Source organism: Pogoniulus pusillus, chromosome 6 (genome assembly GCF_015220805.1).
Source record: "Pogoniulus pusillus isolate bPogPus1 chromosome 6, bPogPus1.pri, whole genome shotgun sequence".
Classification (NCBI taxonomy): domain Eukaryota; kingdom Metazoa; phylum Chordata; class Aves; order Piciformes; family Lybiidae; genus Pogoniulus; species Pogoniulus pusillus.
In genome coordinates, this window is record NC_087269.1 from 36927371 (window position 1) to 36950780 (window position 23410).

General features: G+C 40.5%; 1 protein-coding gene across 1 annotated transcript in view; it reads left to right on the plus strand.

The window, feature by feature from the left end:
* The window catches only part of TET1 (tet methylcytosine dioxygenase 1), a 78685-nt gene that overhangs the window by 16012 nt on the left and 39263 nt on the right, over positions 1-23410 (plus strand). Inside the window, exons 3-6 of the mRNA XM_064145263.1 lie at positions 2340-2390; positions 16645-19177; positions 20265-20355; positions 20977-21070. Of these exons, the coding sequence (XP_064001333.1) occupies positions 2340-2390; positions 16645-19177; positions 20265-20355; positions 20977-21070 (2769 nt within the window). The remainder of the gene's footprint in view (positions 1-2339; positions 2391-16644; positions 19178-20264; positions 20356-20976; positions 21071-23410) is intronic.

Sequence of the window (23410 nt, forward strand, 5' to 3'; positions counted from 1 at the left end):
AGAAAATTAGATACTGTGTAATTTATTTTACAGTGGACTCCAGAAACATGGAAGCCAGTTAAATTTTACAATGAGTGGAGTAGTGTGGTTTACTCTTATTTTACACACAGATGCTCTGTGGGTGTGTAAAATAATTACAACTCTCACTTCTTCGCCATTCTCTCTGATCTTGGGTGTGGACTGCAATGCATCTTAAATTACAGGCAAATGGGTTCATCTGAGGTCTAGTTATTTTCAGAGGATATGACTAAAAAGGTGTCTTTTCTCTGCTCTTTGTTTTCTGTGTCAGTTATTGCAGCTTTTACAGAGTTTTGGTTTGTTTTTGTTTGTTTGTTTGTTTGTTGGTTTTTTTTGAAGAGGTTTCTTTCCTTCTCTGTGTAGGACCAACCTTAACAGGAGGGGAAACTGCCTAACCGGGAAGCCTAAAACTTCTGTCTGAGTGCTGTCCAGTGCATACAACAAATTGGTGACTAAATCCGAACACTGGGTCTTAAGTTTCTAAGGAAACAAAATATTCACCCTGGACAGTAAAGCATCTTAAATAGACAGAACTGCAAGGCCAAATCAGGTCACCTCTCTTTGTTTCATTATGCTTAAAGACCCATGCAGTCTTGTATTTTGGAAAACACTGCAAACCAATACTTCTATCTTACCTCATCCTAAATCCTGTTTCACACAGTGCTCTGGTGCAACAAAGAGCTTACATGTAAGGTGGCATTAGACTACACAAAAGGGCAAGGACTTTGTCTGTCTGAGCATTTCTACTACTTAACTGATTGGCACCAATAACTGGATAGGGCAGGAATTACACATGTAATTTGGCGTTAGATAAAGAAAACAGTTTGAAGTTGCAGTCCATAGCTGCTGAAAAGATGTTTTCACAGCGTTTTCATGTGTAATTCATAAATCTGTGACTAAATTTCTAGTATAGATGTCAGCTACGAATGGTTTCAGTCAAGCCTGCAGTGACTGATGGTGTGTTAGATACGTTGTTATTTGTTGTCCGTGGTTAACAAGTGTCTGTCTGACGCATTAGGGTACTGTAGGAAAACTTGGGGTGCAGTGGTGACCCTTCCATCCTTCTTCCATTGGGATGAATGTTTTAAAAAGGTGGAAACATGGGAACCTAATTGTATTTGGTGTTTATACGCTGGCTTATTCCCCTCATAATGTGCTTGCAGCAGGTAGGTTATTAGCTGTGACAGAATTAGGTGAAGACAAAGCCTTGTCTTTCATCTGAGCCGTGCAGGTTGTATGCAGCAGCCTATGGCAGGCAGGCAAGGTGCATGTGAACGTGGTGGTGGAGTCCGGTGGGTGCTGCACTCCCACACCCAGACAGAGCTTTTGGAGTGTGTCGGTGCCTCGCAGCTGATCCCTCAGCTCGGGACAGATGTTGAAGACAAGCCCTCGGCTGTGGCTTCCTTCAGGTTAGCACTGATTCCTGCTCCCTCCAGGCTCCGCCGAGGTGTGTTAGAGACCGTTTTATCAGTAAAGCCTCCGTGGCCATTTGGTGCTGTGTACGCACCACTTGGGCCCGGGGTACACTCCGTAGTGCTTGGCCCTGTCCAAGGCTTAGCGCGCACACGTGCATCCCTGCGTGTGCACGGAGGTGGCCTGCGTGCGGGTGCACGGGCGCTGTGTGTCCTCGTCTGACCCCGCACGCAACAGCCTTTGCCCAGCCCGGAGACCCCGGGACCGCTAGCCGGGTGGGTGCCCCGCATGCCACCCCCGCCGCGGCCCGGCTCCGCAGCCGCAGCCGCAGCCGCGGTGGCTCCGTACCGCCTCTTGCGGGCGGCCGCTGCGGCGTCCGCACAGGAGACCCTTTGTTAGGGCAGGGCCGGCGCGGGCGCAGGAGGCGGCCCGCGGGGGGGCGCTGCGGGCCTCAGCCGCCCCCGCCATTGGCTGGCAGCAGCTCGCGGCTCCTCGCGCCGGCGGCGTGCCCGCGTGGCCGGCAGTGCGCACGGGGCGGCGGGGGCGGGGCCGGGGCCGCGGCGTGTCCGCACGAGGCTCGCTCCCGCGGCGCCGCCTGGAGGAGGCTCCGCTGCGGCAGGAAGCAAGATGGCCGCCCCGCGGGCGCCGCTGTGAGGAATGCGGGGCACCAGCGAGGCCGGCTCCAGGGGGGCGGCGGCGGCGGGGCCTCTCCCCTCGGCCGTCTCCGGCGTCGCCGTGTGTCGGGCTGGCGGCGGAGAGGCCGCGTAGAGCCGCCTGCCAGCCCTCGGAAGTGCCGCATGTGAAGCATTCTGGGTATTTTAATTAAGCAGTAATTGCAGTTCGGTAATAAAAGCGGAGGTGACTGGCTTTGTGACTGCAACTTACTCTGCCATTTGATGTCTTTTTAGGTCCTAACTGAAAACAAAAGACCTCAGAGGAGGAAGCAAAGAAATTTAAAGGTAACCGATGATTGCTTTCATATTTATCCCCTCCCATTTTAAGCAGCGTTTTCTTGTCATCTCGGTGAGGAAGCCAAAGGGTTAACCGCTGGCAAGAGGCGCTTTCCAGCTATTCAGGAGATGAGCTAATTTTAAAGCACAGAACATGTTCTTTTCATCCCCCAGTCCTCTTTCTCTCCACTATGTTGTATACGTATTTGAATCTTTCTGTGCAAGTCGGCTGACCAAAAGTTTGCTTTCCATTGCATTGAAGATTCACTTCTAATTTCCTCTAGTTTCATACTTCCAAAGGGTACTAGCTGAATGCTGCCTGGTGAGGTTTTTTAGTATACAGGTTTTCTGGCATCCGAAATTAAATGTGAAAAGTCAACGTTGTGATGCAAACCAAATGAACAAAAGTGGGAATTTCGTTGTTACACGACTGTAGTTTTGGTTTCCATTACTGTAGTTTTGATTTCTTCTCCGCTTTAAACTTCAGCGCACGTCAGGTGAAACTGAAAATGCTGTGAACTTACAGCAGCCTTCAGTTTCACGTGGTAAAAGGTTTCCTCGGGATTTTTCAGATGGCTAGCTTTGATGGTAACAAAAGATGGGGGTTTCAAATGGAAGCATTTCAGCTTTTGTAGTAAAATCCAGACTTGCTGCACTCGTGGCTAACGTATTTTTTTAAAGTAATAGGTAAGCATATGGACATTGCATTTTTTGAGTTAATATTTAGGGTATTTTGAATAGAAATAAGCTATTAATTCTGTTGCAGACTAAGATGTTGGAGGATGGATGGTGCAAGCAAAGCGGATAGTGGGTGTAAGATGAAGCTAAGCAAAATAAGAAAAAATAGTTGTTAAACTTACTTTGAGGAACTGTTATAACATATAAATGTAAGATAGTTTAGTGTCATTTCAGTACATTAATGTGTCAGAAGTTATTGGACACAGTGGAACTGATAAATGTTGAATGTCTGTGGCATGGTTTTATTGGAAAAAAACATTTTTGTTTCAAGTGTCAGGTTTGTGTTCATTGTTACACGTTACAGAAAGTTCCTTAAAGGACTTATGATTTTGTAAGACAAAGCAACATTAAAACATTAAGCAAGGAGAAAATATCCTTATTTGACTTGTAGGTGTGTCCAACCTCAAGTGTGTCTGTCTTTTTCTGTGGGAGTAGTTGTGCAAACCACCTCCCTGTGTGTTGACAGTTATTGTGATTGCACAATGGCAATAAGAGCCTTTTTTCCCCCTTGCATGAAATAAATTAGTCTATTAAAACAATAGCATTTTTCATTAAGTCATGGATAAGCTTTTAATGATTCATTTGAATTACTGCTGCTCTTGTGGCACACATGTGCAGTTAAAACTTCAGGATTTGTTAAATTTGTGTTTGTTGTTAATAGTGTGCAAAATTAGGACTGTTTGTAAATATGCCCTTTAGCTTTTTGTGAGATGTGAGTGGTATGACAGCTGTTCTGTCACAAGTGTTAAAAAACCTCACTTTTTGTGGTGATGGCAAATACCTTGTGTTAGGTGTCTATAGCAGGACTTCATAGCAGGCCTGCAAATTTGTCTTTTGCCACGTTTTCTGATTCAGTGGCAGGGCAGGTTGCTCTGTAATGTGATGCTCTGATTCCTCTCCTTTCCAAAAGCCTTCTGAAGAGTTGGGCTCTTAGTTTGTTTTTGTTTTGTTTTGTTTTCATTTGGCTTTGAAATGGAAAGTCTTGTCTGGTTTTGTATGTGTGCATAGTGGCCTATATTAGTCATTGGACTTCTGTTTATTTCTAGTTGGATTTTGCTAAATTGATCCTGCAGTGTTTGCTTTTGGGCTTTAGGTACAGTTCTTTGTGTTTTCCAGTATATTCCTTTGTTTTGTGGTGCTAAAGTATATTTTGTAAGAGTTTGCTTACTTGTCTCTACCAAGTAAGTCATGGTACCCCTGAAGGCACCTCATGAAACATCTAGGTTGGGGTTGGTGAGGGTATCTTTTTTTTTAAATTGTTGTTGGTTTTGGTTTTTTTCAACTGGAGAGAAGGGAAGTTCATCCTAAGTTAGGTTGCAGCTCTCTGTCAGCTGCAGTAAACTTAGAAAAATCAACAAAATTTGCAGTCTTACAAGGGTATTTTTGGAAATGTGACTCTTAACATGGGCTGTTACTGGCAAAACTGCTATGTAAAGTGGTATTATATCATTGAATTGTAACTTCAGCATCTGATGTAATGATCAGTAGTGCTTGAGGGCATCTGACCTTTTAAAAACTTAGATTTTTTTTTCCCCTCTTTTTCCTCCCTTTGTGTGTTGCTTCAAATAGTAGTTTAAACTTTCTTGAAGGAGGATTTGTAGTACTGTCTTTCAGTAATTCATGGAATTCGTTTCTCCAGTCCTTCTGAAACGTATAGATATCCATGGAGGGCTAGTGCTCTCTCTAATTGCACTTCTTAGGACTGACACATTTGCCAGTTCTTCTGTACAGGGTGAAAATAAACAATGTTTTCTTGTTTGAAAACAGGTTGGACAACTGTAAACATGAAGAGTCAAAATGATACATGCTTTTATACTATGTCCTTTGTTTAGTATTGGTAATTTTCCATGCTTGTTTTAGTGTTCTGTTATGATTATTGTAGGATGGGTCACTTTAGGAAATTTTTCTGTACCGTAAACATTGTGTTAGGTTCTCCATGTTTATTTCGAAAGAGCATTTGAAATATTCATCTCTTGTAGCAAGCAAATGCTCATTGAAGGAAGAGTCTTTGTGAGTCCATGGTAATGAATGCTAAGGAATGAACATACTTAGGGCTTTTCTTACTTTCCTCAGGTAAGCAGGTGCTTTAATTCCTGATAGAGTTCCTATAGATAGAATTCATACCTAAAAAATAATTTGCCTGTATTTCAGAAGGCATATTATACACTCTGCCTCACTTGCTAGCCCTTTAACCACTTGGCAGTGCTCTCACTCAGTTTGGGCAGTGCACTATACCTCTCCCTAACAGTGGGGAAATTCTTGCAGTCACATACAAGTTTATTAACAAGGAGCTCTAAGGAATGGAGCATGGACTTACGTTGTCAGGAAGACCTGCACTTAGCAAGCACAGACAGCAATAGCACCAGTAAGGAACCCTTGCACAGGTCAGAGTGCAGCTGATGTACAAGTCCGAGTCTGTGTTTTTTCTGCTGGCTTCTGTGAGGTCAAGGTTACCATATGGATGCTTGCAGATGTTTGCTGTCTTAATGGGGATTTAAAATTATAAAAGAAAAGATGGCAGCCCAATAAAAACAACCCAGGGACACTGTGGGAGAGATCCAGAAAAATATATGCAGTACTAAGTAAGTGTTATAACTGCATGCACATTCTTTGTTCTCTGACTGATTCTGTTTGCATATTTATGCATAAACACTGTAATGGCAATCATGTATGCCAGAAAAGTGCAAATGATGCCTGCTAAACTGTAAAATCCCTTCAGTTTGAGGCAGGCTAAAAGCCAGAGATGACTCAATATCTAGAGCTTTGGGGTTGTTTATAAACATCATATTTGGAACCAGTAAAAGTTTAATTTCCATCACAGCTACAAATATATACATGTGAAAAGCACAGTCTTTTCTTATCAAAACCATCTTTATATTTTAAAGTTGGTTGGGCAGACCTGCTAGTGCCCTTTTTATTATGCAGTTTCAATTTTGCTGCTTAAAGAAATTAAAAATACACATTTCTGTCAAGGTTATAGGAGCTGTTAAGAGTAAAACAAAGTAGCTGCTCGTGGTCATGGTAATGCTTTGAGCATGGATTGAACTGATTTTAAACATTGGTTCTAGATCGTGGTGTATACTTTAAGTGCAAAATATCTGCCAGAAAATTTAGCTGGAAGAAATGACATTTTATTTTAAAAGGGGTAACATAGTAATAAGTAAGTCTGAGTAAGTCATTGGATGGAATTGCATTGAAGTGGAATTTTACAAAGAAGAAAACAAAATGGTGTAATATCAACTGGAAAGGATGTTGTTCAGAAAATATTTATTTTATTATCTGTGGGTTTTAAAGTGCTGTTATCACCTTAGAACGTGTCCCTTCAGTAAACACTCATCAACATTTATTTTAGAATGTGTCTGCCTATTTCTTAGGCACCTTTCTTGCTATGAATGTGAGTAGCCTACACAGATTAGTTACTTTTAAAATAACATAGATAGGTAATGCTACATTTGTTTTAATATGCCTAGATATTGTGTTTTTAAAGATATGCTCTAATTCTGACCTTTCCCAAACTGGATGTTTCCCAAACCTAAATGGTGTTTTCTGTTTTTTTGGTGCTTTGTAGGCCTGTGTGCCTCACTTGGTGTAAGCACTTGATTATGGCTGTAGTTTAGTAGCACACTTCCACGTGCCCTCTTTCCAGTGCTCCCACATCAATGCAGTCCTGTGAACACAGGCAGTCCTTCCCTATGTAGTTTGTATAGTACTGCTAAGACTCTTGCATTTGTAGACATTTTTAAAATGGGTTTTTAACAAAGAAGGCTTTTGTAAATTATCTGTACGTTATTGTTGTGCCCAGGGAAGTATAGGCTGGATGTTAGGAGGAAGTTCTTCACAGAGAGGGTGATATGGCATTGGAATGGGCTGCCCAGGGAGGTGGTGGAGTCACTTCTCCCGGAGGTGTTCAAGAAAAGACTGGAGGAGGCACTTAGTGGTATGGTCTAGTTGACTGGATAGGGCTGGGTTGGACTGGATGATCTTGGAGGTCTTTCCAACCTGGTTGATTCTATGATTAATCATATGCTAGTTATTTCCTAGCTGTTAATTTTTCCAGCCAGCTTCTGGACCACTTGAAGCTGTCTGTTGTGGACTTTTTCTTGTGGTGTAGAGTGAGCAGCATAGCATACAGAGATGCTCTTCTTCCCTTGCACCCCCTTCCTGCAGAGCTAACTTTAATTAGTGTTGCTGTCTCTCCCATTCACCTCCTTAGGGCTCCTGCATTGCTCACTCAGCAGCACTATCATGCTACTCCTTGCTTCCCTACAGAAGAGGACCCTGTACTTTGAGAGGAGACTAGGGAGGGGTGATATTTTTCTGGTTTAACTCATTTGTTACTGTATTGGAGCAGTTGTTGCTCCTCAAGGATTGGTGGAGGCAGAGGTGCAATTAGCCTGGGAAATGTGGAGTAAAGGCAGGCTGAACCTAGTGATTAGAATGGTTTCGAAGGGCTTTTGTATGGTTGGAATCGCTCTTTATTTGTACGTTTTGACTGTCACTGTTTTGGTATAGTGCTGGGTTTTCCATGTCAGTGGATTTGTTTGTAATCAAAAATGCCATAAAACAGTCAGTAAAAGTAACAGTGTGGGAAGAAAGGAAAATGTACGTGTGTTAATGAAGTTACAGCAGGTAACTTCACACCAACAGGTTGTTGGTGTGATTTGCGTTCACTATTGGATTTCAAGCTTCATTGAGCATTGTACTTGCTGTGTGTCATGTAGGCATTGAAATAACTGAGGTGGCTTTGTACACTATAATAATCTCTTGTTAGGTTGTTGTTTATCCATACATCCATAGATAGTAAATTCTAAAAGGAATCCAGTATGGTATTGCTAAGCAAGTTTTGCATTGCTTTTAGCAACTGATGCAGGAGAAGACCTGTGAAGAGTCCCAAAATTACTTAGCAGCACGTTTTTCACTTTTGTGATTTTATTTTTCTATCTGCAATGTTATACTAATATTTCTGTATTTAGTGTTACTGAATATGTGAAAGTTAATTTAGCAGATACTTTGACATTAGGAGGAGCCTTGCTTAAGTCATGACCAAAAGGTTTAATTCCTAAGGGAATTCCTAAGAATGCATGCATTCTTACTGTGATGGTCTTTTAGTATGTCAGTTATGTGAAACCTAACCAAGATCAGGAGGAAAACTCAAGAATTGCATGTAAGGAACTAACAAAGATCACTTTTCATTAACTTGTGTAAAATTAGCATATAGAAAATAGCTGACTGTCCTTGTTGTCATGGCATCTTTAAACTGAAGCTTAATAGAATATTAAGATCTTTTAAGGCTGACTTAAAATGGAGTGGTTTGTGTCCTGTGAATTCCTTTCTCAGCTGCTTTGTTGCTGTTGTCTGTATTGTATTATAATTATGTTTATGATCTATAATAAATTTTGGCTTGAGGTTTCGTTTTCCAAAAATAAAAGTTCTGTTGGACTTGTGAATAAGAGTAAGAATTTATGTGTATTTAAAAATGGAAAGCATTTGCTTTTGGGACAGATGATTAGTGTCTGAATGTTGCAATGCAAACACCACTGCTGCAGTGCCACTCCAGAGCAAACTTGCTGTTATTTCAATAGGAGTGAAAGCTGGTATTCCTTTAAAGAGAAAACAGGTGTTGCATACACTGTAAATTCCATTTTGGGCATTATTTAAACCATAGGTATGCTTGCTCTGATAGAAATGGAAGAGAAATATAATTTGTCATTTTTAGTTTTTTTTTCCTTGTGTGAATAAGCAGAATGTAGTACTGCAACCTTGTAGCCTGGGTAATTTAAGTGATTGGTATGACTGGTCTTCTTTCTTTTATTTTCATTACTTTTACCTGTCAATAACTTTTCTATTTCTGGAGAGTATTAGTTATTCCTTTTAGTCATCAGCTGTAAAACCAAGCTAAATATACCCATAATATAGACTTTTACATTTGGAAAAGACTTGTTGCAAAGACTGCTTGGGACCTGCACTGGTATTTCAGAGGGGAAAATGTGAGGTATGTGATAGTTGTCAGCACTGTTAACTTAGTGTTGGGTGTCCTTCGCAGATCTGCTCTGAGAGCAGCTGCTGGCATGTAGCAACTTAGTAATACAATTGATTGTACAGCAGGTGGCCAGGCACTTACACTGGTCCCTAAATTAAAGAAATGAGTACTTTCCTGGTTATATTATAAGAACTGGAAGGTGGTGGGTGGCAGTTCTGATTTTTTGCTGACCTGAAAGGGAAGTAAAATGGTGAGCTTGTATGTTTCACATGTGATCACATGTTCCTGTGCAGAGAGGTTGTAAGACTGTGTCAGCTTATTTGTATTAAACATGGTTTAAAAATACCTCAAAGAACTGCAATTTTAAAGTTCCCATGGAAGCAAAGTGCATCAAATCACCTAACAAGATGCTTGGAAGATTCTTTACTTTCTTTGTCCCTCTGCCACTCAAGGACAGACTTCTTTGGCCTTAGCTTAGAGTCATTGAGCCTCCTTATACTCTTGTCTGCTAGAACAAGGAGCCTTCTGTTATCAGGCTTCATTTCCACATAGCAGCAGTTTCTGGCTTTTGCAGTTTTCTTTTTCTTTGGTAAATAGCAAAGAGTGAACCTTGAGGCTTTCACTTAGAGATGTTTCAATGCTTTGTCATTCTTGTGGTCCTCCAAGCCCTCTCCAGCATATCGATGTCTCACATGAGTTTGGTGTGCCAGAACTGGACATTTTATTCCACTAGCAGGTGCAAAAGTGCCAAGTACAGGATATAAAGTAGCCTGTCCTTTCCTAATTATATTGTTATTTATGCACCTAGGAATCACACTAACTCCTTGGGCCATAAAGTTGCAACAGAAGTTTCAGTAGTTACTGTGCAGTTGATTATTGACCATGTTAATGTCCTCCCTAAAGGCCTTGCTTTCTAAGACAGAACACTGCATTTTTGTAAATCCAGTCCTAGCTAGGTAACAGTTTTACATTTTGTGGTATTGAAATGTGTGCTTGCAGCTGGCTTCCCAGATAATTTAGGGACCATCATGTCTGATCTTTTAATTATTAATTATTTTAAATCAATATTTTCACTGCTAAAAATGTCTTATATAGCTGTGATCTGTTCTCTGAGGAGCCTGTTAGAAACACTGTGATGATTCTCCATTTACAGTTAAGGGCCAGGCAGTGCTTTCTTAATGCAGTGGTGATGGTTTCATAAATGAGTAGACCACAAGAGACATTAGCTATAATGGATAAATTCAAAGACTGAGTTTCTTTCATCTCTGCTTTTGAGTTAAAGCACATTAGGAGAGGGTTGTGTTGGGGAATACATGTTGCTGAAGATAGTATCATTTTTCTTTTGTGGTTTAATTAAGTGCTGTATTTTCTAGAGCTGCCAGTGTTTCTTTGGTTTCAGTGTTGAAGACAAATGATTGAGTAATTCAAAACACCAGTGAAAAACAAACCAAACCAAAAACTCAAACAAAACAAAAACCACCGAGCAAGCTGTTTGTTTATATTTGCTTCTGTGGCAGAAAAAGTACTGTAATATTTGGATTGTTTTTTTTTCTTTTGTTGTTTTTCCTGGATTTTTTTTCCTGGTGTTTTTCCTGGGTTTTCCTGTTTTGTGACTTCCCCCCCCCCCCCAACTCTGTGGGGGTCACCATTTGAATCTTTTTGAGCTAGAATTAGTACCCTGTAGTTTTTACTTTGTTAATAAGTGTATCCTTTAGGATCTGATACTGTAGATCTTTGTGATTCATCTCACTGAAGCTATTACACAAGGTACACAGGAGGACTGTGGCAATGGTGTAGGAGAGAAGATGGGGAGAACAAAGAGAAAGACTTTAAGGTCGTAATGCACTTAATACCTCGTGGACAGATAAGATAAGGAACTTTTCTGGTAGGAAAGCTGCCTAGTGTTTGAAGAACACAGTAAAGAGGATAAAATGGAGATGAAACAGAGAAGGAGAGATAAGCTGTAGCTTAGAGAATGTATTTTGCTGTTGTGGCTACTGAATATAAAAGAACAAAACCACTATCAGCTGTAGCAGACTTTCCGGCTGCTGTAAGATCCAGTGTGAAATGGTACCTGCTCTGATGCTTAAGTTGGTGAGTTTGAGTGCGTTTGTTACTCCAGGGCAGAGGACCTGGGAGTGGGATCCCGCCAGGAAAGCGCCAAGTATCCTGAGCTATCCTAGCCGTATGCTCTGGATTACATTTCTTGATCCAGATGTGCAAAACCTCTTGGTCTTCTGAGTTTCCCTGTAAACCAGCCTCTCTACTAAAAGTAGTCTACATCATTTTGCCAAGAGTAGAGGCTATTTGTTTTGATTGCAGTAGCTTCTAAACTGTTGAATTATTACCTGTCCTTTCACTCAGTGCTGTCTGTGAACCTCGTTCTCTTGAGGAAGAAAACCCCTTCCTTGCATGTGCAGGCTGTGTTACATTAATAAGGGGCCCTAAACTGTTTCTCTGTGCAAAGACCTATGGAAAATGTGCCTTACCTAAGGTGCTGTGCAAGTGTGTCATGCTGGGACACTGTTTCACATCCATGGTTGTAAGGCAAGCATGGTGGTGATCGTTTTGTCCCTCTGGTGAGGTTCATGGTGATATTCTGTTGCCAACTTGCAGCCTGGCCATGCTCAGCTGTTCTCCTCTCTGCAGCAACTTACATGTTGTTGTTGTCTGTTAGGATAGGCAAACATGATAGGCAAATAAAATGCATTATTGTCACTTGGCTGTACTTACAAGGTGGCCTGTACTTTCCACTGCATCCTGCGTTACATTGGTCTCGGCTGTAAGCAGCATGCGGCTTTTTATGCGGCCCTCGGCACAAGCAACTGTTTCTCCATATCTGTGCTCTTTCTCCTTGTCTTGTTCATTTCTTATCTCCTGGTCTGTACGGTGGAAGTCCTGGATTCCACTCAATTTCTCCATGTCCTGGGGAGCAGAGGCTGGTGAGGAGGAAGAAGTTGCACAGGAGTAAATAGCTGCTGGTCAGACAGCTGGGGCTTTCTTATCTCTTGGTGAAGCAGTGACATCTGGCAGTTGAATCTGTTCAAATGTTAGGTGAAGCATGTTTGGTTGGGTTTTTTTTCCCCAAATAGTTTTTCTGAAATAAAAACTTTTGTTGTAGGATTTGAGCTGTGAGGAGCTGCCAGCTGTGTGCCAGCATGGAAGGGCATATGATGCTGGCTAGGTGGCTGAGCAGGATCCAAGCTTACCCGCTGCACTGCAATGGGAAAGAGATGCAAAATGCAAGCAGTTCTCACACACACATCCTTTCATGTTGATGAATGTTGTGGCCTTGGAGGAACTGTCTTTGGGGTCATCCTGGTTTTTGGCACAGTCTAAGAGGTGCTAGTATTTTTTGATCTGAGTACTGTGTTCTTGTAGGACTTAAAGGCAATCCTACAGGGAGGGCTAGCTAGGGGAACTTGGCATTGGTCATCATGGAACTTGTCACAGCTCACTGTTAGAGCCATTTCATGAGTAGTTCATCTGAACATCATCAGTTATTTCTAGTTTATGGGATAAATTGTTCCTCATTGTGTTATTAACACCTGCAGACTATGGCCTAGTCTCTGTGCACAGATGTGGAAATGCCTGTAGGGTGGTTTTAGCACTGTGTTTTTGTTGTGAATTGGTGAACTCCTTGCATTACCTCAGAGGCATCTTGTGTCAAAAGTAAAGTCTGACCCTGGTAATAACAGTGACATGATTTGCTGTAACTGGCTTTTGATATATACTGAAAGCATTAGCTCATAGGGTGAGTTTTCGTGTGTACATCTTGTTGGAGTGTAAGTAACAGAGCAATAGCCATGGCAGACTGTATTCTGGCTCCTGTTCTAACACCATGAACTACTGCAGAGGCTAAGCCTGATCGTGATGTCTCGAGATAGAGCAGTGGTCTCTTTAATGAGAAAGAGAGGAAATTACTTTTATTGATCCAGTTTATGCCTTAGCTTTTCATTACACTTGTGTTAAATATATAGAAATCAATCAGATCAAACTCATATGCTTAAATCCTATGAATATTAAGACTATTACTTGGAATTGTGGCATCCTTGTCTGAAGTGCTCATTATGGCTTTTTTTTTTGACTCCTTATTAAGGACTTAAGGATCGATTTCTCATAGATTGTTCAGCTGCAAAAGGTTTTTGCTGAGCCATTACTTTTGGTCTGCCAGACTTACACTGGGGAGAAGAATCAGATGACCTCTGCCCCTGCTTTTCTTCTTATGTTGGGAAGCAGTTACCTCATATATTAAACAGAAAAGGCCATTTGGAAGTCTGGAGAGAAAGGGAAGAAAAAGATGTTTGTGGGGTTTTGTTTGTTTGTTTGTGTTGGTGTTTTTATTTTTTGTTTTAGGATTCATTGTAGTTCAGTAGAAGAAGAGAAAAGGCAACACAGTGCCCAAAAGAAAGCACTTGATTAAAAAAAAAATCTGACTTCTTTTTCCACACAGAGATTTTTATAAAAATGTGGACCAAAGCTGCCAATGATGTGATCCATCTGATTCTTTTTTTCTTCCTCATTGTGTGCAGGAAGCTTCCAGTGATGTTAGTGGGAATTATGAAGTCTGAGGAATTATTTTGTTTTAAAAAGAACCCTCTTTTACTGCTGGAATTACTGGGGTCTTGGCGGGGGGGGTGGGGGGGGAGGGATATGGAAATACACCTGTCTGTTGCTAGCAGCTTAGGAAATGTTCTAAGTACTTTTGCCTGTAGCAGTGCTTTTTTCTCAGATGGCAGTATTTTTTGTTGAATTGCATAGTTAAAAGAGAGGTGTGATGACATTTTTGTACTTGGAGTGCTGTCAGTGGACTCTATGTCAGATCACAGGATGTTAGGGCTTGGAAGGGACCTCTGGAGATCTTTGAGTCCAGCCTGCCTGCCAGAGCAGGACCATATAATCTAGTGCAGGTTGCACAGGAATGCATCCAGGCAGGTCTTGAATGTCTCCAGAGAAGGAGACTCCACAACCTCTCTGGGCAGCCTATTCCAGTGCTCTGTGACCCTTAGAGTAGAGAAGTTCTTCTTGTTGAGGTGGAACTTCCTGTGCTGTAGTTTACATCTCTTGCCCTTTGTGCTATCACAGGGCACAAGTGAGAAGAGGCTGTGCCTTCCTTCCTGACACCCAGCCCTTGGATATTTATAAACATTTATTAGATCCCCTCTCAGTCTTCTCTCCAGATTAAAAAGCCCATGTCTCTGAGCCTTTCCTCATAAGGCAGTGCTCCAATCCCTTAATCACTCTTCTAGCCCTCCACTGGACTCTCTCAAGTAGATCCTTGTCCCTCTTGAACTGGGAAGCCTGAAACTGTACACAGTATTCCAGGTGAAGTCTCACCAAGGCAGAGTAGAGGGTGTAGTAGTTTAAGATTTATTGTAGAGGGTGTAGTAGTTTAAAACTTATGGAATATTCTAATAAGATAAATTGGTACCCTCCCTCCATCTGCTAGACACACTTCTAATACATCTCAGGATACCACTGGCCTTCTTGGGTACGAGGGCACATTACTGTCCCGTGTATAACTTGTTCTCATCTCTTCTGTCCAGAGATGAACCTTTCTCCTTCCCTCTACATCTCATTGCTCTCAATTTCCCAAACTTAGATTATTTTTTTAATGTAGGGAGTAACACTCTAAAAATGAAGAGAATACAAAAATGCGTTGTCACGCTGAAAATGTGCAAATGCTGGGGAGTTATTTTAATCTGTTTGCTTCCATCTCCTCTGTCTCCTAATTATTTAATTACACCCTTTAAGTAACAGTTTTACATGGCTGAGAGAACGTTTGGACTGATAGAGATCTTAGATGTGCTTGCTATATTACAGCAGTGTCATACCCTAGGGTTTTTTCGAGTCAAATTAAAGGAACTGAAATTTGCAGGTATAGAATCATGGAGGTTTACTTTTCCATGGTGGACTCTTTAAAGTATTTTCTGGCGCTGTTGCAGAGGCCTGTGTATTACATTTACCTCTGCTAGCAACACAGCTGCCTAATTACTTTTGTGGATCTTTTAGAAATCGCTTAGTGATCCCCTGGGGGTGTAGGTCATTGATTGTTAATCACCAGGATCCAGAGAAGTTCGGACTCACTGACTGTTAGGCATCTGTGTGTAGTGAGACATTAACTAAGATATCTATCTTTCTTTCTTATCATAATCTACATAAGTACAACTCAGCTGCGTAAGTGCTGCACATTTTTCCATGGCATTTCCATGAGATTTTAGGATGTTTTTTGTTGTATCTAGGGCATGCTGTGGGTTTCTGGTTTTGTTTTTTATCAGTTGGGGGTCAGCTGGGAGGTGAACACTGGGAGGTGAACACTGGGATCCAGATGGAGCTGGGTCTGTATGCCTTGTTTTGGTAGAGGATTTCTGACATTTCCATCTTGGTGGTTATGATTAATCATAAACCTGATTTGCATTTATTCTTCTGAGTTTTCTCAGAGAAGCCCCTATGCTGTAGTTAGTATGACCACAAAACCATGTCTGATTTAAAGCTTTTGTATTAAAGTGAAGTGAGTGCTGTTGTCTGGGAGCCACTAAGATGTGCTGTGCCAACATATGATCAATTAAACAGTTGTATTGCTTACATGTGGTTTGAAAAGCAGCACTGGTTTTCTTAAGTGGGGCTTAGGGCTACGGATACTTAAATTATTTTTAGATGGTACATTAAGGTTCAGTACCAGCAGTGTCCATTGTGAATTCATATTATTTTGTAAATCTAATATAAATAGAAGTAAAATGTTGTTAATGTAATAAAAATTGGATTCCTACCTTTTTTGTGGTTTCTGCCTGAGTTCTTCCCTTATTTTTTCTTTTTTTGCAATTGCCTTAGTGTATATCTATAATGCTGTCTTAAGATTGGGATTCTTTCCAGGATACAGCATTCTGACTCTGTCTAGATTTTGACATTTCTTCAACCATGTGAACTGTATAATACCAGGGAAGATGAAGACTATATTTAACCAAATCTGAGATTTTTGAGTTTACAGGGTTGTTAAAGAAACCTCACATGAGAACCTGTTCAGAAAGCTGGAAGTTCCCATTTAAATACTGAAGCTAAATGCAGTGTTTAGAGGGTAACTCTCAGGTGGGCTGATGCTGATCATCTCACCAGCCATTTCAGCTTACACCAAATTACTACTAAACTTCCTGTGGTACAAGTCTTCAGGTTTCAGTCCTGCTTTGAAGTCAAAGGAGGATTTCATCTGCTTCTGTAAATTCATTAATAACTGAACTTGTTTAGATTTGATTCAAAATGCTAACATTCTTTATCTGTTCATTCAGTTTAGTCTCCCACCACCTCCCCATGCACATGGTTTCTTCTTCTGCTCCCCCAGCAGTGGGGAAAATGGCTATCAATTCAGATGGGGTCTGTAGGCTTCTGCAGGTATTTTATGACTTCCTGGGCTGCTTTTCCAATGTCTCTGCCTGTGTTTAATGAGGATATTCCTCATATCTGTCAAAATAGAGTTTAATTGCAGTAAATCTTATGCTTCTTATTTTTAGTTGAACAGCTTTTACAAAAATTTCTTTTATTATTTTATAGGCAAATTTAGAAAACAAACCAGTAAATGGCCGCAGACCAGAACTCATGGAATGCAGTATATGTGGTCATGGTGAAAAATACAGGGCAAAACCAAACCAAGCAGTACCCATTGAAAATGTGCAGTCTAACGAGAAAGAAAGAATGACAGGCTTAGAAACAGAGAAGTGGGCACATAACGAAAAGCCATCTTTTGGTGTCCATGTCAATGGAGATAACCATGCAACTCTGGCAGGCACTGAACACTTGAAAAATGCAGAGGACAGTGAAAGCACAGTCCCTCCCAATTGGTTAGCTGAGCCAAAAAAATCATTTGCACAGACTCTCAAAAATGGCATCAAACCCCTACAATATTCGTCACCAGAAGCAGTTGCTACGCTGAAAGAAGTATCCCTAGAGGAAAGGATAGATTTGACAAGCAGCTCCCATAAGCAATGGATGAAGGGTACCAATGTGAGTAGCGTGGTAAACACTCTGACTACAGGTGTGGGTTGTGTTCACCTGGAAAAAGAAGGGAATATTTTAATGAAAGAGGAAAACTGCACTTGCAGCATCTTTGGAGATTCTGAGAAGTCAGTTTTGCAGACAAGTTCCATTTTGGATCTGCAGGAAAGCTTGTATTGTCCTCCACTGCCTGAAGAGGAAGTGCATGTAGGAAAGGATGGCTCTGAGGTACCTAACACAGAGACACAGCATGAGGATTCTTCACTCCAGCCAACTTTCCTGTCCCTAATTAAAAACAGAAATTTAACCATAGAGCAGCTTGTAGCTATTGAGGCTTTAACACGGTTATCTGAAGCCCCTTTAGAAACCTTACCAGCTAAAACAGAAAGGACTGAATGTACAGAAGAAACAACTTCCAACTTGCTCCATAGTAACAAAAGAGATATCTCATCCTCCTTCACGTCTCCTGCATTAAAAGAAATCAAAGACACTTACTTAGAGAATGAGCAACAGCTCTTGGCTCACTGTGCTCACTCGCAGAAGCAGCTCCCTAATAAGGCAGTGTTATACAATGGCCAAAGTTCAGTTTCTGAATCGTGTGATAAACCTGCCAGCTCGACGGGTGAGATGTATAAATCACAGTTATTCTCAAGAGATACCGAAACATTATCTGACTTAACATCTAATTCAAAGTCATTTTCAGGATATACTAACAAGAAAAATCATACTTGTGATCCAGTCACCCTTGCACAGTATTGCAATGCCTCATGTAACGTCCAGCAAACAAGTAACAGCTTGGAAGCTCTTGGCCAGTTAGAGCAAAAGCCAACCTGTAATGATTTGAAGTTGGAAGCTAGTTCTTTCAGTAAAGAAGGTGGAGTTCACAGCCAGGATGAAGAGGATGTAGCTGCACAACTCACTCAACTTGCAGCGTTAATTGAATCAAACGAGACACATTCAGAGCAAAAGAATGACATAAAGGCATCACTGCTTAATCTAATATCACATGAGAGGCAGCCAAAATGTAACCAAGACGTGCTGCAGAAAAAAGAATCTGTATTCTTTAGGAATAATTATAAGTCCTTACTGTTAAAACAAAAACAATCAACAAGCAAAAAAGGAAATGCTGCACAATGGAAACCAAGACCCAAAAAGAAGCCTCAAGAAGCACGCTATCAACAAAACAATCAAAAGCAGCTAGAACTGTTGTCGTGCCAGCATAACGAGTTGCAGGACATTTGGATATCATCAAAGCCACACAAGCTTGGTCAAACCGTGCCACAGGATTCGAAAATAGCTCCCTCTGAAAAAAAGTCGCCAAGAACCAAAGTCCAGAGACCACCGAATCAAAATACTGCAGTATCACAAGAAAAAAATAGATTATTTCTCCCACAAACCCAGATAAAATTCCATAGATGTTTACCTGAGGTACCGCAAGAAAGAAAAAAAGACAGGTTGTTGGGCTCTGAAGTGGTGAATGAGCAAATCAAAACTGCAGGCTCCAGTGACCCAGTGGGCAACAATCCACTGAAAAGTGAAATTGTGGCATGCAACCAGCATAGGAACCTGTCTTCCCATAGCCCTCTGTTTGTGTCACAGTTGAAACCAGCTTCCTTATTGAACAGACCAAGTGCAAACCTACAGATGTTTACAGAAAAACACAATTCTCAGGTACAGCAAACAGCAAATGTCAGCCAGACGCATCTCTTGCCTCAAACTTTTGATCATTCTAACCTGAGACCTAATGAAACACATAGTGAAGACAAAGCCTGTATTCAGCAGAGTGCTGTCAAGCAACAAGTAGAGCCCAAGTTGCAAGTGCTGCCTGTTCCCTGCGGTGGGGCCCAAGTACCAGGTGCTGTTGAAGCTCTCAGGAAAATGGAGCATGCAAGTGAAGTGACCGCTCTAACATCAACCAGTTTGGGTACTGAGCATCCACAGAGCACAGGCAACTCAGGGTGTTCTCCAGCAAAAAACACGCTCAGCAGTTTCCTTGAATCACCTATGAAGTTTCTTGATACCCCCACAAAAAATTTAATAGATACACCTACAAAAAAAGGACAGCCTGAAATGCCAACTTGTGACTGTGTTGGTAAGTGTTTTTGCTAACTTTTGGCTGTACCCATCAAGTGGAAGTGTGCTCGTGTTGCTTGTTTTCATGTGAGAAAGTGTATTTGACAACTGCTTGACTGCTGCAAGAGAATCAGTGTTCTGCCATTAGGAAACAGGAGGAAATGATTTCTTGCCTTCCTGTAACTTTTGCTTGGTGTTCTTTGAGTCTGCAAAGCACAGCAGAATTGAGTAAATTTGCCATTGCAACCAGCAGGTTTAAATTCTTTACTTAGGTTTCAACCCAGAAGGAAAAGGTGGGGGTTGTTTTATCATTGCACTTACTGCTGCTCTGGGTGAATTTGTTTGCAGTTTATCAGATTGTCACTTTTGTAGTCCAGGACTATTTTTTACTCAAGATAAGCTGTGTAAAAAATTCCCAGTATATTGAGATGCTTGCCTAAATGCTGCTAGATAAGCAGAAGGGCATAGCTGTGTGTGGTCTTGGTACTGTCTCCTGGTTAGTCTTGATGACTGATGTCACTTTGCTTTGAAGAGTCCATGCAGAGGGGAGAGCCACCTGTATTTGTCTTGCAAGATGATATGTCAAATTGAACTCAGTGTTGAGGGTTTGGCAAATACAGCTTGGTGGATGGCACTAGACTTGCTGTGTTTTCAGACTAGTGAAGCGTGCAGATGTAAACACAGGTCAAGAGACTTACCAACAAGTTGCACACAGGCAGATTGTTTCATCTTTAATGTTCTGGATCAGCAGAGTTAAGAGGCCTGGATTATGTTTTCTGTTCTGTAATACGTAACTCTCAGTTAATTACTTTCTTCTCCTTAATTCTCTTTTGTCTAAAATGTTTTCCACCTAACAAAGCTTACTTAGTCAATATGTTGCACTCTCTTGTAATCCTGTAATTAGGATTACTCCATAACATTAAAAAAACAATACTAGCAGATTAATAGGAGGAAAGAAGTATGGAATTATTTTGATGCCTCTGAGGAGAAAAATCTGTCATTACATTTTAGGAACGAATTTGATGTATTGTAATTTAATTTGTAAGAAGTTTCTGTAAACCATTTCTAAGAATACTTGTAATGATATAAATCAATTTTGCTTACAGAGCAAATAATAGAGAAAGATGAAGGCCCATATTACACACACCTGGGGACAGGACCAAGTGTCGCTGCTGTGAGAGAAATAATGGAGAACAGGTGAGGAAAACTCAGCATTTAAAGCTCTCAGTATTTTTGACTGTCTAAACAGGAAAGAAGAGCTATGAAAAACTGGGGGCTATGTTTAGCTTTGTTTTTCTAAACTTTCTGCAGTACTCATTTTTAAAGTGTTTTCCTGTTCAGATGTGCATGAAGTAAGCATTAGCACTTCTGTTCCAAACTCTGAGCTCTTGCAGCTTTAGAGTCGAATATCAAGTGCAGCGGCTTCCTAAGAGCCAGTAAAGTTAGATGGAGAAGCAGACATCAGCAGCTGTCAGAATTAGGTTTTCAGGCATCCTACATGCAACAAAGCTGTGGCAAACAAAGCAGAAGGGTCATCTAGTGCACTAGGATTTACATACAGATAACATTTTCTACCCCAGATAATTTTTCCTCAGTGGTATAAACTTGTTTTCATGAGAGAGATGTCAAAAATTGGTACTGCAAATAGGATTTTAAATGTAAAAGGTTTTTTTTTTGACATTATAAATACTTTGGTTTTCTTCTGTTCTCAGTAGGATAAAAATAAATTTGTTATTCTTGTTTTATTGAACGTTTTTCCTGTTTTAAAATGACCTGCAGCAGTTTGTTTTACTCATGAACTTTTCTTTTTTATGGCAGGTATGGAGCGAAAGGAAGTGCTGTAAGAATAGAGGTAGTGGTTTATACAGGAAAGGAAGGAAAAAGCTCTCAGGGGTGTCCAATTGCCAAGTGGGTAAGTTTTTACATTACAGCAGTAAAATTGTTGTGTGTTTTAAGTATCAAACAATGTGCAGTCATTGATCTTACATATAATCTGATCTTTAACAAAGATCTGGTTTTCAATTTAATTGTACCAATATGTATGAATGATGGTACTGAGGAAAATGTTATTGATCTATTTCAATTTTATCTGTGGTGCTGTGTTAGTCTGTGGTTTGAATGTGTGAAAGAGAGGTGCTTAAGAGAATTAGCAGAGATAACCAAAAATACCAGGGTAAGAAGACTCTGATAGTGTGCAAAAGTTGGAGTGTCTAGTGAAATATGTTATTGGGAAGTGTGAAAGGGAGAAAAGAAGAGATTGTTGCTTAGGAGAGATGGAAAACTCTGCTAAGCTTTTAAAATCATTCTCAGTTGTATGAACAACTGAAGAAAAGAGAATGTGTTGGATGAGGAAGTTCCATCTCATATGCCTTGGACTTCACTATTACTTTAGAGTAACTGAACTCAGTGTTTAAAAAATTTAAGTGTTGTGGTGATAGTTTTCACCAAAATCTTGTCTTGCATTGCTTCATAGGAGCCAGAAAGTGAGGTAACAGACACAAGCTCCAGGAGAGAGCTTGAAAATAATTGATTCTCCTTAATCTTTGCAGAAACCACTGAGGGAGGTAAAAAGTAGACTGGAAAGCTTGTAAACTGTGTTTTGGAAAATAGTAAAATAACTTGGTTGTTAAAAGAAAAAAACATTTATTGCTACACTTAGGAATTTCAGACTTGATTGAAAAAACAATGAGGATAACTCTACCTTTGGTAGACTGCATTTGTAACTGTAGGACTAAAACAAGGCTGTTACATGTTGTACATGAATGGTATTGCATGCTGAACACTGCTGTTGTGTGGAACAGTCAAAATTGTGTCATACTCAATACATAAAGTGTTTTTCAGAAAGAAATCTCATATCTCCAGATAACATTTAGTAACAAATCAGCACCCAAGAAATGGAAGTGGTAAAACTACATTTATAAACCACTGACCCAAACAGAATTAAATGTCTTTTCTTAGGATTTCAACTAAGTAGAACACTTCATGTTAGGGCAGAAGTTGAAATTCTTACTTTAGAAACACTTAGGAGCATTTGAATTGAAAAAGGCATTGAAAAGTAACTCCTAACCTTGATTTTTCTGTTGATTTTATCCGCATGCTTTGATGTGAAACAGGAATAATAGATTTGATTGTATATCTGCATGGCTGTAGGTGTCCTACATGTCTACAGTATGCCATCCCTTGGATGCATACAGCAAAGATTGGTTTAAGGTATGGGACCTGCCTTCTGGTTAGATTTTCACATTTCTCTATGTCCAGTGTTTGCAAGTGTAAGCTTTAGCATTAAATTCCACTTTTGTTTTAAGCAGCAGTGAGGTTTGAGGTTTTTTGAGTGCAAGTTCGGAGCTAAGAGGATGAATGCTTTTCCAAGTCTGCTAACTGTTACTGGATGACTGATCAATACCAGAGAGGGAAGGAAATCACTGAAATCTCCTCTGTAGAACTGTTGCATCCTGTATAAAGTGCACATTTTGGGGTTGATATTCTTAACATGTTGCATTAACTTTTCATTGGCAATGCTCATTTTAATTCTTATAATGGAGCATGTTCAGGGTTTGGCTGTGACCAAGGAAACACAATTGTGACATTTGTTTGAAAGCATATGGAAAACGTTTGCTGTACACTCTGATAATTGCAGTCACAAAGTTCTGTCAGCTTCATGGAGACTCACTTCTTTGCAGTGTACTTTGGGACAGGCCCATTTCAGTTTTGCAGATGAACAAGTCATTGCTCTTAGGACTCTCAGGAGATGGAGCTCTGCTGAAACAAATATGAGAAGAAAACATTAAATGTGTCGATCATAGTGAAATATTTTTCCCAATTAGTTTTCCCTTTCTCTGTCAGGTAACTTTGTGTTAGAAACATTGTTTAAGTTTAAAGGAGGCTTTCTAAAATACCTGTGTCCTGTTAGTGACTGCATTTCATAATACTGATTTGCTCCTAAATAGTTTTTCCTTAAGGGGCTTCAAATACATGCCTGATGTGTTTACTAAGACAGGCTCCTTTCCCCAACAGAAACTGATATTTTCTGCCTTGGACTTCAGATTCTGATAAACTTGCAGAATCCTTTATCTTTCAGTCTTCTTTTGAGAAGAAATAAGTATCTGTGTATTCTGTATTTTTCTGATGGTTTCGTTTTTTGGGTGATATGTTGTCCTGATGGAGGTTGCCAGAATGTTCCTATTAGCCAAACTTAAATATTAGCAGTAAATACTGCTGTGGATATAAAGCATTACAGTAGTTGTACATGTAA